Here is a 13,801-nt window from a genome sequence, read left to right on the forward strand (position 1 = left end):
ACGCAGCATCCTCCTCTCCGCGCAGACGGGGAATCACTGAGGTAGCATCACCAGGGACACCAAGCTTCCATTCATCTTTGTTGTTGCTTCCACCGCGAATTTCTGTCACAACACCCACAGCAGCGATTTTCCATATGATGCCGTTGTTTGTTTGGATGGCAATTGTTTCCTACTGATGTCATCTGGAGCTGGGCCACGGGGAGCAATTATCTGCCTGTTTTTGGAATAAAACTTGCGCCGGATTAAAGCATCAAACTCACCAGATGCGATTCCTAACCGCGCCATCCCAAAGTGAATAACTGCGGTCACAAAAGCAGCGGTTATTGTGTAATTTATCATTATAATATTATAGTATATCATATAACAACCGCTGCTGAGTATACAAAGCAACATGGTTACTGCACTTAAATATGTGTATCCCTGTCATCTAATTTTTCCACTTTGATGGGATCAGTTTCATCACGGGGCAGATTTCAGTTAGACAAAAAAGATTGATATGCAAAAAATCTGTCGCTGATCAGAGCTACACTCAGCTTCTGTCCAGCAGCAGCTGCATTAGCTCCCATCAGGAGATGGAGCTCATAAATAACCATCTCCTTCACTGAGTTTAACCCATCTGCATCTGGGGTGGCTGTAGCTCAGGTGGCAGAGCAGGTCAGCCACTAATCAGAAGGTCGGTGGTTCGAATCCAGGCTACCTCCTGGCTGCATGCCAAATATCCTTGGGCAAGATACTAACCCCATTGCCAGTGTGTGAATGACTGAATGTAGTGTAAAGCGCTTTGGGGTCCTTAGGGACTGAGTAAAAGCGCTATACAAATGCAGGCCATTTACCATCTCCTAGGCGCATAGCCAGCGTTATGCGCCTCTGTACAGCCACACTGAGGGGAAGGAATCATCACGAATGCCATCATCTGATTCATGAGTCTGGGGCTCGATGTTGACCTGGGTATGATAAGATTCCAGAAACTTCTGCAAAAGCAGACAGGAGGGATTTCAGGGGGAAAGGTGTGCTTTTTAATCTTCTGCTTCTGCTCACAGGTGTGGTGAAATTCTCCTAAAGCTATAAATCCTCTTAGCCCTCTCCCATACCAAGTGCTTCTTTCCTCCCAGCTAATCTAAAACCGAATGCTTTGCTGAACCTAAGCTGTCTGTCAGTTAAGGACATTAGGCACTCGTCAGGTCTGACGCATAGTAAGTGCATGACATCATGGGCACCGCTTGCGCTCCCGACGGATCGTCTGTTTTCATAGCATGACCCACGACACAGCAGGGTCAGCGAGGGTCATTTACTACGACCTTTATGTGTGTGGAGTTATCTCAGGAACAGTTAAAACATGCAGTAAAAATGTATTAACAAGAAGTTATTAAAATGGCAGCTTTTTAATTTCTGTGCATCAACATCCTGTAACTTTGTTAAAATGCTCACGGGTGATTTTATTCTAAGCAGAGTAGTTTTATTTCTAATATCACCTCTCTGTATCATGAGAACTGCTGACTTTATTGGTAATATTAAATGTTAAAGAAACAAGACAAATGTAGCTTTTATGGCTCCAGCCTGAACTTTGAGACCATGTTTATTATGATACCAAGACTGCCATCTAGTGTTTGACATTCACAACTGCAGCTTTGGAGCTTTTTATGGAACAGCTTCAGGTTAACGTGATGGTAACTGGTGAGGTTTACGTAAGTTTAGGTTAAACTGCTGAAAGCTCCTGGTGTGCTGCCACACTTCAGTAATTTTGGATTATATAATGACCAAAAACAGCAACATATGTGAGCATTAGGGGGCGGAGCCGGTGGAAAAAGCACAAGAGCGTGTAGACACTAAGGATATGTAATGTACTGCACAAAAATGGAACGACAGGAGCTTTACCTTTAGCTTGGGAGGAATTAAGGCAAGGGAAGAATTTATGAGATCTTCTCACAGGCTGCACAGCCAAAAGCTGAAGGTCCAGATGTGAGTCGATTTCCTTTTTGTGGAACATCTAATGTTCTGCTTTCCATGTCTGCTTTTACTTATGAACCGAAAAGCTTCATTGTCCCTGGAGGGAAACAACTTTGCCAATGAGCCTTTCAAAAAATATTTTACATAAAAACCAGACGTGCATTTCCATTAAAATGCAAAAAAACTGTGACAGCGTATTAAAAGAAAGAATAAGACAACAAGTGTGAGGTCAAAGGTCACGTTTAGCTTCAGGTTTATGCGATCCAGTAATTGTTAAAGTGGTGTGAATTATTGCTACTATAAAACAGATCAGCAGAAAGTTTATTTGAGAGTTTATGTTGTGCAAACTTAAACATGCATTTGTTCTGAGATACAGTAACAATTATTTTAATGATACCATCAGTAACGTCAAACCTGGTTACTTCCCCTTTTTAAATGTACCTGCAAACTCAGTGAGGTGAGTGCTGCTTCACTCCAGCAGGTTATTCAACTGAATACCAACAGGGATTAAAAACATTAAAGCTACAAGTCAGACACTTGCTGGAAGTCTGCAGAGCTGTACAATAATCCTTTTTAGCATTTATATGACTCTGGGCAGCTCAGTACGTCTGCATTTTCTGCCAACAGAGACACAACAGGGCATGTGTGCAAATGAGGGAAAAACATCACCTTAATTTTTCTGTTTGCTACTATCGGCTACAGCACTCCTTCATTTAATGGTTCATTTTTATAAACTTATGGAATCATAGTAGCTTTAAAGAAGCTTTAAATGGAAATGTGTCTGTTTTAGATGGTATGTGTGAGATAAAAAGAAATGTAGCACTTTTCCACAACCAGTAATTTCATATTCACATCTTTACAAAAAAGAAGACATTGTTAACAGTAGAGAGCACAGAGCACTAAACAAAAGAACAGTCCACTGGATAGAACGAGGCCAAAATGAGTTTTGTATAAAAGACACATATATATCCAGTGTATATGAATGTGTGCGTCAAAGTCCATCTAACCGACTAAAACAAGAAAAACAGTGAGTCCGAGAAACAGGCAGCTGAAGCTGTAGGCAGCCATCGACTGAGCGGACATGGCGATGGTGATTCCAGGCCTGCAGAGATCACAGTTTGCACCACAGAAGAAGCAGGAGTCCATGCTGGGCAGAACTCGCGAATTGTACGTGCTCATCGCGTTTCTCGCTGAAATTAAAAATATGATCATTGACATTATATATTTTAAAAAAAACCTACACTACACTATTCAAAGTCGAACTCACTTGGCTCATAGTAGTCGTAAATGCGTGCCACAGCGTCGTGCACGTGGGCCACTTTGTAGTTTCTGACGAGGGGAAGGTTGATACAAACCTCTGACTTGTTGAGCTGCAAATGACACCAGAATAATGTCACTACGCACGTGATGTTAACTGATTCCTGCTATTTTATCAACATGCATTTTCATTTAATGTAGGAAACCAGTGCTGGTGAAGCATTGCAGGGCAAATGTTTGAAGAAACAAAACACAACATGTTTCCTGCTTCCTTTAGATGCTCCAAAGTAACAGAAACTGCATGACCTGACAAGGGGTTAATATCACACCCATAACACGCATAGAGCGGGTTATAAAGTTTCGTGCTGATTGCCGTTAGGCTGCTTCAAACACTTACTGAATCCAGGTACAGGATGACTTTCTCAGGTGCCGCCTCCACCTTCCTGATAACAGCTGATTGGACAGCAGCCTCAGGAGAGAGCGTGAACCCGCTGAGCAGGCCTACATCCAATATAACCATACCTGTGTGAGGTATCAGCTGACTGTCCTTTAATCTGGAGAGGACAACATTTCCAGAGTGTTTAACATGCATAGTAAGCAAATGATGATAAATCTTTTTGTCTGCGTAGGTTCTCAGTCATCCAGCTCATAGTAATGGATGTTTCACCTCAAAACGTCTTCAAGAAACTTAAAGAGTTGCTTTTGTTTTCAAGCTCCTTGGATAAATCCTCTTCTTTTACCCTCTCCCTTTAGGGGTCGCCACAGCAGATCATCGGCCTCCATCTCCCCCTGTCCCAGCATCCTCCCCCGTCACACTAACCCTCTGCATGGTCTCCTTCACTACACTGATTAATATTCTGTGAGGTCTTCCATCGTCCACTATCCCTCCTCTGCACGTGTCCAAACCATCTCAGCTGTGCCTTTCTGACTTTAACTCAGAAGAGCCTGTCCCTCTGATCTACTCGTTTCTAATCCATCCTTTCAGGCTGGGTTAACCAAATAAAGATAAATACGGGCATAAACAATGAAAGTACACTGAAACGTACTGTCCATGTGTGAACCGCTCACCTTGTGCATACAGACAACATCATGTGATTGCGGTCGCTGCCATCAGCAGCATCGATGCGTAATGAGAAAGCTTCCTCGTCCGCAGCTTGCTGGTGGTTCTCTGCAAAAGTTTCCCTCTCCAAGTGGTAAAAGATGTTCAGCTGCAGTGATTCATGGAAACAGTTACAAATGTCTGATTATCGATTAAAAGCTGAAGTATACAGTTAAAAGAAAAAACACATCTCATACAAAAACTAACAGCACAACGGAGAGATTAACCTTTCACCACAGTTCTCCTCTCAGCGATTTTATCTGCAGTGCAGACAGATGCTGTCTGCATCCCAGATGTTAATTGCTTGGGATCCATTACGATGCTGCGTTTGCACACAACATTTTCATTTATTTAGCATTTATAATGCACAAGGTTGTGCTAAGAGAAGCTATTGCGCACAGCTGCTGCTGCAGTTTATTCTGCACGTGCGCTGGTGGTTAAACCGTCTGTCGAGCTGAACACGATGGAGGAAACATTCCTGATGTGTAAGGGCTAGTTCCAGTTTCTAATCAAATCTGTACCTTACAAATAATTCATGAAATGGAATGGAACCACAGCGGTACACAGAAACAGAGAAGCCGTACAACTGCACCTGAAATGTGGCAAAGCCTCTGCCTTCCATGTATATTTTTAGATGCAGATCGTTTTCAGCAGGAATCTGAGAAACATGAAATGAAAATTGGAGATTAAATAAATTTCAGTCACTGTACATATCAACCATCTAACGCCAGGTAATGGATGCACCTCTTGGCTTTGATATGTTCGATAGTTGGTGGAGTTGATTCGAAACAGTGATGAAGATTCTGGAGAAGACACATTGACCATGAGGTTGATGGCATTGGCGCCGCTGAACGCTGCGTAGGAAGCCAGAGCCTGGAGAGCTACTACTGTGTCCTGAGGAAGGAAACAGAAAATGCAGCCATCGTGGATAAATATTGACTTTGAATGTGGGAATATTTGTGAGAATCCATGGCGGAGCTGAAATATGCTATATATCTGTACACAGGTGAGAATCAGTAAGAGGAAAACAGGTTTGTCTCACCTGTGTTGTTCCGTAGCCTCCTAGATGGTTTCTCTGTGTGCTCAACCACTTCATTTGTGTAATGCCATCAAAGAGTGAGCCACGGTTGATGTGAGCTAGCAGCACATACGAGGCCATCTCGATCTGTGCTGAGGGAAGCTTCTGGTTATGTGCCCTCAGGCCTGCAGATGAGCTCCACATCATCACTCCATCTAAGAGAATAACCACAGGCTAACTGACACAGCCATCATATAAGCAGGTAAGTAAAGGATGGGATGTTGCTGTTTTTGTTTCTATAAAAAGCTGCAGATAGAAAAAAGGCTGAGTCACCGATGTAGTCCGCTCTCTTGCTGAGATGAGTCAGTGCGGTGAAAGAGACGGGACTGTTGACCAAAGCTAAAGCGTAAGCCGTCAGACACAGGCTGTAGTTACTGATCACGCCACTGGACACTTTCTCCTCCAGATACATTCTGGCCAGAGACACACTGTCTTCGTGTATCTCCTTCATACAGAGAAACCAATACAGTATTATTAGCATCCGCAGACATCCTGTCCATTTAAATATCAGGTTCTAGAAAGCTTAAAAATAGATTTCTCCCCTAACTCACTGTGTAGATTTCATCCTGCAAAAGTGCGATCAGGACATAAGCCGTCAGCGCCACCGGGCCATTATCCAGCCCTCCCTGCATCTCGGTGTGGATCAGTCTGCCCACCTCACTGAACTCTCCTTGGGGCCCCTGACGTTTTAAGAGCCAAGACACGGCCCTGTCCAGGACGTTCTGGTCTATCTTCATGTAGGGCTGAGCCTGGAGGAAGCAGCGCAGCACAAAGGCTGTCAGCCTGGGTCCAGAGAAAGAAGAGAGGAGAGGTGAGAGAAGAAGGAGTATCAGCAAATTTGCGATTTTAGAGAAAACATTTATGAAAATAGACCACACGGGTGACCATACCATGTGCTGCCAGAGGTGTCGCTGTTTCCAAAAGCACTGAAAGAACCGTCTTCTCTCTGGTAGGACAACTGTTTCTGATAACCTTACAGCAAAAAAGCAAAAAGGCTTGTGACAAACCCCTTAATGGGCTCAGAGAACCTTAAATTTAACACTCAATCATCACTCAGAAGACGTTCTTATATATTGTGATAACTAGTTCTCCAGGTCAGTGATCTTTATGAATGACCAAGGTCCATCTAACCTTCCATCATGTAAGCTAGAGCCTTGCTCCTGAGCTCTTGGTTATCCTGGTTTGAAGTGTCCAGGTACTGGATAACATATACACTTGGAGCAAAGTGGATCATGTTCTGTTCCCCACATCCAAGCGGCAGCTGAACCAGTGAACCCAAGTTGTTGATGGACAAAGCCAGGATATCGCCTGCGAGAAGCAGCAGGACAGAGGATGGAAAGATTTAACGGATGAACAACATGTTTGTTTTTGAGCGATTTGAGCTGGAAGGTGAGACCGGAATGGGAACAGAAAGTGTCTCTTTCACCAGACGAGCAAATAAGGGAACTTTTGAATGGAATATGAAAGAAATTTTTTTTTTTAAATGGGCACCTTGAAAGTCGGGGAAGTGGCTTAAATGACATGTTAGAGAAGGATGGAAAAGAACTCTTAAAACAGCCTCACTGAGCAGGAAGCCGCAGTTCTGCAAGATGAAACGTTTATCCTGCAGCCGACTATCAAGACAAGCGCCGAACCTGAAATCTGTAACTGAGGAAAATCCCGACGCTTGCTTTTCTGCTATGATACATGCCTAAATGACTCAAAGTAAACAAACTGCATGCACGAACAATAAGAGGACAAACGGCAGACTTACCAACCAGTACCACACGGGCCCTCTGACTGCCGGGCACCACATTTGGGGGGAAGGAGAAGGAGAGGGCTGTGGATTTGTTCCGTTTCTCCGGTTCCATCTCCAGGAACAGCGTCTGAGAGAAGTACTGTTCAACTCCCTCGGGCTTCAGGAACATGGAAGCATTTCAGTGTTATGATAGGAATAACTGTGCCGCATAGCACGTTGTATTTTTTTGTACCATTCTTAATAAGTTCAAAAGCACATCTTGTAGCGACATCATGTTGCAGGCGCCGTCCTATGTTCAGACATTTCTCTGCTTTGTCATACCTTCACCATCACTCTCCAAACAAGACTGTCTGAGGCCTCTGCAGACACGGCATCCACAGATATCTCCACCTCACCCAGAGCCAAAGGCCTCACAGGGAACAGAGCTGAAGCAGAGGCGTGACTCTCTACGGTGACTTTCTGAGCATTGATAACAGACGCATCCTTTCGGTGTGTCAGAACAAACTCAAAGGACTTGCTCTGTGCTAGCAGCACGATGACCTACATATGCAGAGAAATGTATGACAGCAAAGCGCAATCTTTAAAAACAGGGAAAATATGCCGCGCCAGAAATGATGGAAGTGAGCAATAATTCATGCGACAGGGAGAGACTTGGATCTCTGTCGATAGATGTCAGATTATTTACCAAACTCAGCCTTATTCAGCTACAATGTACCACAAAGTGTGTCCTACATACATCCATCTCCTGCTCCAAATGGTTGATGATCTTCACTTCCAACACAATCTCCTCTCCTCTGATGAGGAGTGATGGGGCGCCCAGAGACAAGGAAAAATCTTTGGAGACAGTCAGCTGTCGATGAAACAACATAAGCGAGAGTTATTAAGAAGGTCGGGGAAGATAACTCCTCTGCATCTCAGTTCGTAAAACTCCTCGTTTGTAAAAGAAGGAAACACGAATACCAGAAATGTGAAGAGTGTTTTGTTACCTTTTGCAGCACAGGAGTGAAGCCCAAGCCCAGGTTCTCTGACATCACCAGTGCTAAAGCTCCCATAGAAGTAATGCCATCTGGAACGAGTATTTTCTCACTTGTCCAAGTCCTATTGCTGAGAGAAAGGAAAAAGCAGCAATATTCAGTGAACTAATGGATCAGATGAATCACCTTCCCCTCTCAGCCCTTACCTAACATTAGTGTCCAACCACAGCAAAGCTTCAGCACCGTCCATCCAGTGGTGCCAGTACTTGTGCACCTCTAAGGCATGTCCTTCTGAAAGCCATCCCAGAAAATGGATGAGACTGTATCTATAGCACTGAAAATGCGAAGTCAAGTCAGTATCGTAACTACAAAAAACAGCCATTTTACCATTTTTAGGTCCAGGCTGGTTTTTCCTGTATAATCTCGTATTGGTCAGGATCTTAAGATCACAGTCCTGTGGTGGGACAGGAAGAGGAAAAATGGGTAACAATGAATCTGTTTGGGTGAGAACGTTTTTAGATGGATCGTTGTCAGATCACGCACATGAGTTAGAAGTCAGGTCTGATGTAAAGTCTAAGCATCTTTATAGAAACCTGAGGGGATCGCAGTTTTTAAATGATCTATTCTACCACACACACACACACACACACACACACACACACACACACACACACACACACACACACACACTCTACAGGCTGTCAGAGCTTTGGAGGTGAGAAAAGGTGACGCTTTGTTTCCTCTATTGCAGCGATCCATAAGCCTCGGGTCCTGCATCCAGAGCACTAAGGTTACCAGCTCTTAGAAACAGGAGTCACCTCCTAACAAAGCAGACAGATATGTTATATCTGGACGAGCTGGTTTAGTGATCACTTTTCCAATTTCCATGCAGTATCTAACTGGGAACAGTGTGCCGGGGGACTGGGGTGACTGGGAGAACAAAATGAAGGAAATCCTGCGGTATCTAAAGCAGGTGACTTTCTGACGAAGGTTCGCAGGAGCTCACGTTTCACAGATGAATTTTAAGCTTTTGTCTGCAGACATAATCAGCATTTACACACAAGGAAGCATGGTTGCTGCGGTCATACCCCATCCTCTTTAAAGTTCAGATCAGGCTGCAGGGCGTCATCGGGTGTCCCCATTACCGTGACTGCCAGCTGAGACCTGGATTCAAGACCGGTCACAGTCAGCGATACCTGCTCACCTGGCTGGGCCCTTTCACTGCTCCAGTTTAATGACACCTGAGGAGAGCACGAACACAGAGTACGACACAGGATGTAGAGGATTACTGTTGGGAATTCATTAGAGCAATATAATAAAACGAGTTCCTGTACATAGCTGTCTTGACTGATAGATATTTGTGCCGTGTCGCTGATAATCTCGCCGTCAGACAGGACGCAGTAAACGGTGACACAGGCCGCAGGGGCCCAGGACAGCGCTGGGGTCAGAGAGAAGGACGAGGAGTTTTGGGTCCCAGCAGCTACCACCTGACCTTTAGAGCTCACCTACAAAATACATACATTTATAAATCATTGTTGGGTTGAAGAAGTGTCACGGACAGGTGCACAACTTCCCATAACAGTGTTTAAACATACACATAGTACTCTGCATTAATGAGGAATTGTGTGTAACACAACAAAGCCACAGACAATCCAATGAAATGATTTACAGTTAGAAGCTTAGACACTTACATGCTGGCCACTGTAAGATTTTCTTGCAATTCATAAGATTAATTTTACTTTACAATATGTTGCATTTTGTCCTTAATGCAGAAAAGATGCAGAAAATAAAATGCACACACTGTGTATTTAATCAAACATACCACAAAGTGAAGCTTGGTCAGGTTAAAGGTGCTCTCTACATTTATCTGCAGAGGCAATCCAATCTGAAAATTAAATAAATACAGTTACATTTTGGATACATGCAGCTGTGATATATTAAAAATATTACCTTTGTATATAATACCTGTGCAGATGTGTTGCCAGGGGTGATCTGAATATACAAGTCACTTGGAGAGGAGAAGTTGTTGGAAATCTTCAGAGTCTCCTCACTGGACTGAAATCTGGCCTAAAAATCAGTATTTATAGCAGTAAGATGTGTGTAAAATGTGCACTTATGAACTGACGCTCTCCATCTTTCTTTGTTCTTCTGAAAACATAAAACATCAGAGGTCGTGTTTTTAATTTAAGTCGTTTCTCTTAAATTTAATGTCATCTTTTACGCTACTGAAACTCTTCAGCTTACAAGCAACAAAAGTACAGAACTGTGATTGTTCTGGAAGTCCACCTTTGCGTGTTGGAGAATTACGTTACTGACCTGAATAAAGAGCATCACAACTTGGGCCTGTAATTTGAACCTGATGCGGACGTCCCCGTCCTCAGACACAGGAAGTATCAGAGCTGTGGGTTCTGCGTTTTTCACAGACGTTATCTGATTGATTTGAACCACAGCAGAGTGCTTTAGATCCACTGAGCTGAGCGGCTTTCTGTCGTATCTTGAGATCCTGAGCTGTGAAGTCCAAACAGAGGAGGCACTAATACTGTGTCCGAAAGGCTCTGACATGTGAGTTATGATAATAATAATAACTCACGTTTGTAGAGAAGTGTAACGACGGCTTTAGTGTGGGTGGAAAATCGTGGAATGTGAGCTGGAATGCATTCTGCATCAGGTGGACTTTCACGGTTTTGTTCACTTTAAACCCTTAACAAAGAATATTATGTTGTTTGGTGAACTTATACTTATTATACTTGCAGCAACGCTGGTTTATTAAAATGCGTCATACCTGTGGTGCTATCGTTAACAGACACAGTAACGTCCACAGTGGTATGACCGTCACTGCTAACTGATGAAGTATGCAGAGTCTGGAGTTGATCATTGCTGAAGAAAAACTGTGTTGATCCGTAGAACTGAAAGAGAAGGTTAAAAATGACAGATAGTGTCTCTGTTTTAGTTTATGATTAAAGATATGAAAAACTGAAGAAACGGGGAGATGAAGAACTTCACCTCTTTAGTTTGCATAGCAGAGGTCGTGTTGCTCATAGCAGACTCCAGAGAAACAACTAATGTTCCACGTAAGGGTCGTCCACCGGGGTACCTAAATGGAAAAACACACTAATACTGCACACTTGCTTCACTTATATGTATGAAAATATGATATTGGCTGAAATGATCCAGATGAGCTCACAGTGCTCTCACTGATCCTGAGACGTCATCTCCAGCAAGGACGTGTGACGGCGTCTTGATCAGAACGTCAAAGTGTGGGCGCTCTGTGAGACAGGATGGTCATTTTGGTAGATCTCAGTTTAATCCTAGTTTCGATACCAAGAACAAAGAGGTGATACTGGGAAAATTACAAGCTGACCTGAGATTCAATAAGAAGATTAGAAGATCCGTCAAAACAAAAATGTCAGCGAGTGGTGTGACAGGAAGATCGCCAAAGGGAACAGAAGTTGCCATTTGGCAACTGTGAGTTTATGTCAAGTCATGTAGAAAATGTAGAGCTGAAGTACGTGGCTATTCTACAGCAGGGGTGTCAAATATAAAGCCCGGGGGCCAGAATCGGCCCGTCAAAGACAACAGTTGACCCGACAGGATGGAAAATATGAAAGAGGGCATCAATTTAAGCCCAAAGAATCAGGCTGACAGATTTCCTTCATTTACTACAGCAGCATGTAGTTGAAACTGCATGTCTTTTTTTCACTATATCAAAATATTTCAGGGATCAAATGTGCAGTCAAACTTCTTTACACCGACAGAAAGGGGAGTTCCACTGGTCCGACCCACTTCAGGTCACAGTGGGCTGTTTGAGGCTCACAATGCATAATGAGTTTGACATTCCCGTTCTAGAGGGAAAATCAAGGCATCGCGAAAGGATTTGGATAAATCCTAGGCATTAAATGTAACAGGAATCCATCCAGCTGTTGTCAGAATGATTCAAACTGACCGATCGAACATAAACCATCACGATTATATTGGAATAAATTGATATGCACGTTACCATAAAGCTCCACAACAAACTGCTTCTCGTCAGTCGCACCCTGCATGTAAGAAGAGGGAAGATCGGATGAGAAGATATTCCTTCTTATTCCATCACAGCGTGCAGAGGGGAAAACAACAACAACCCTACATTCACAGTAGCTGCGATCACCCAACGTCCAAGAGGAGCCGTCTGGGACAAATGGAATTCTCGCAACACAATTCCCAGATTGGCCGTGGACTCCCACCTGTCAACGATATTCCCACTGGGATCCTGCATGTGAGAAAGGAATATCAGTCAAGGTCCCAGTGAAAAATGAAAAAACAGAACAGAGTTCCTCTGGCTTTGTTCTTTCACACAGACAATAGAAACGTACCCGTACAGAGAGATCCACTCTGTCCTTGTATGGACGGTTATCCAGCTGAACACACATGGCTCTGACTTTGACTGTGTCCCCTGGATAGTAACGGGATCTGTCAGTCTGGATGAAGGTGGACACGTTCCTGGGACTGAAGGTTAGGGTGGTGGTGTTGGTGAAAATGACACTGTTTCCTTTGTAGCCCCGCACCGTCAGGTTTAAGACGGAATTCTGGGTTAAGGAGTCAGGAATCTGGAGCAATGACATAAGTGTTAACACTGTGATCCCAGTCAGAAAGACTTTGTTTTTCCCTCTACTGCCGTAAGAAGAATGAAAACTATACTCACAGGAGGAAGCGTGAGGACACTCGTCAAACCTTTAAAACAGAATGACCTTTTAACCCTCCTGAAAGTTAAAAGAAACTAATTCAAGCTTGAATCGGCTTGTGACTGCAGATCACCTTCTTGGAAGTCTTCGGTCAGCGATACTTTGGTGCTTCCACGTCCCAATTCAGCTGTCACCGTGCCCGGGAAGTCTGCGAACACGGTGACGGCCAGAGGAGTCGGCGTGCCAGCGTGCACCACCTCTGGACCTGAGATCAGATACAACGTAGCACTGGCACAGAGGAAAGAAAGGTGTGTTACTGATGAACGGAGGTGGTTGTGCGCCATCAATTCATTCACGAATGCTGGCGTTCTCGTTCAGGAAATGAATGCGACTCCCTTCATACCAAATTCCGCCACTTACCTGGATGAATTCTGTGTCCAACCAGAAACGGCAAAACTCACAACTTTCAAACAAACAGCTAGGGTCCAGATCGTGTTCATGTTCACAGTCACGCTTCGAATGTTTGCTTCTGACCCCAAACTGACAGCAAACGCTTCACTTTACCTGTACCTGAGTGACCAAGCTCCTCCTCCTGTCCTCCTGCCAGGGCCCCAGGGGGCTGCTCTCACACACATAGAAAGAAAGGAAGCATATCACACGCAGGACACATAAAGCATAGCAGGGGGGCGTTCATGCACTTGACACCTTTGCCTGGGGAGAGACCAGCATCATTTGTCCGTGGAGACAATTCCAATCCACTTCCAAAGCCCGGAGAGACACACCGAGGTGTTACTGTATCCATAAAAAGGAGAGATAATCTTAAATGTCACAAGGAACAGAAAACTGCATGTGTATTAGACACAGAACTACCATATTATTTGAAAACGGAGACCACCAATCAAATCTCTATTGTTTTAGGAAATATTTTGCTACATTACAGGACTCTGTGGGCTACTAATTGAATACAAAGCCATATTAGCACAATTCAGCTATGTAATAAACAGGCTTGACATTTTAATTATCTCGTGACAACAAAGGACGACAGGC

The 13,801-nt window shown here is 43.9% G+C and overlaps 2 protein-coding genes across 2 annotated transcripts; both read right to left on the reverse strand.

Moving 5' to 3' along the window:
• Positions 1 to 2,305: 2,305 nt before the first annotated feature.
• Positions 2,306 to 11,383, reverse strand: LOC134645213 (CD109 antigen-like). Its single transcript, XM_063498563.1, has 26 exons — positions 11,278 to 11,383; positions 11,097 to 11,187; positions 10,876 to 10,999; positions 10,684 to 10,793; positions 10,410 to 10,601; positions 10,059 to 10,160; positions 9,916 to 9,978; positions 9,428 to 9,598; positions 9,182 to 9,334; positions 8,481 to 8,547; positions 8,300 to 8,384; positions 8,106 to 8,223; positions 7,856 to 7,969; positions 7,441 to 7,659; positions 7,135 to 7,276; positions 6,513 to 6,689; positions 6,272 to 6,353; positions 5,933 to 6,164; positions 5,655 to 5,826; positions 5,346 to 5,536; positions 5,048 to 5,197; positions 4,896 to 4,961; positions 4,273 to 4,412; positions 3,602 to 3,758; positions 3,215 to 3,317; positions 2,306 to 3,137 (listed from the first exon to the last, which is right to left on the reverse strand). Exons 2-26 carry the CDS (start codon positions 11,130 to 11,132, stop codon positions 2,950 to 2,952), a joined length of 3,354 nt encoding a protein of 1,117 aa, XP_063354633.1. The 5' UTR covers positions 11,133 to 11,187; positions 11,278 to 11,383; the 3' UTR covers positions 2,306 to 2,949.
• Positions 11,384 to 12,016: 633 nt separating this feature from the next.
• On the reverse strand, positions 12,017 to 13,486 carry LOC135933844 (CD109 antigen-like). The gene is made up of 7 exons (XM_065472087.1): positions 13,460 to 13,486; positions 13,319 to 13,373; positions 12,888 to 13,019; positions 12,775 to 12,803; positions 12,446 to 12,679; positions 12,220 to 12,342; positions 12,017 to 12,130 (listed from the first exon to the last, which is right to left on the reverse strand). The coding sequence occupies exons 1-7, from the start codon at positions 13,484 to 13,486 to the stop codon at positions 12,017 to 12,019; spliced, it is 714 nt and encodes a 237-aa protein (XP_065328159.1).
• Between the last annotated feature and the right edge of the window lie 315 nt (positions 13,487 to 13,801).

This window comes from Pelmatolapia mariae, linkage group LG16_19 (genome assembly GCF_036321145.2).
Source record: "Pelmatolapia mariae isolate MD_Pm_ZW linkage group LG16_19, Pm_UMD_F_2, whole genome shotgun sequence".
Classification (NCBI taxonomy): Eukaryota; Metazoa; Chordata; class Actinopteri; order Cichliformes; family Cichlidae; genus Pelmatolapia; species Pelmatolapia mariae.

Coding starts and splice junctions, on each gene's coding strand:
- LOC134645213 (XM_063498563.1), bottom strand. CDS start 11,132: ATGAGCAACACGACCTCTGCTATGCAAACTAAAGAG. Junction 9,979..10,058: donor CTGGCAACACATCTGCACAG/GTATTATATACA, acceptor TTTAATTTTCAG/ATTGGATTGCCTCTGCAGAT. Junction 3,759..4,272: donor ATGTTGTCTGTATGCACAAG/GTGAGCGGTTCA, acceptor TGTCCTCTCCAG/ATTAAAGGACAGTCAGCTGA.
- LOC135933844 (XM_065472087.1), bottom strand. CDS start 13,486: ATGATGCTGGTCTCTCCCCAGGCAAAG. Junction 13,374..13,459: donor TGGTCTCTCCCCAGGCAAAG/GTGTCAAGTGCA, acceptor GTGTGAGAGCAG/CCCCCTGGGGCCCTGGCAGG. Junction 12,131..12,219: donor TGATCGCAGCTACTGTGAAT/GTAGGGTTGTTG, acceptor TCTTACATGCAG/GGTGCGACTGACGAGAAGCA.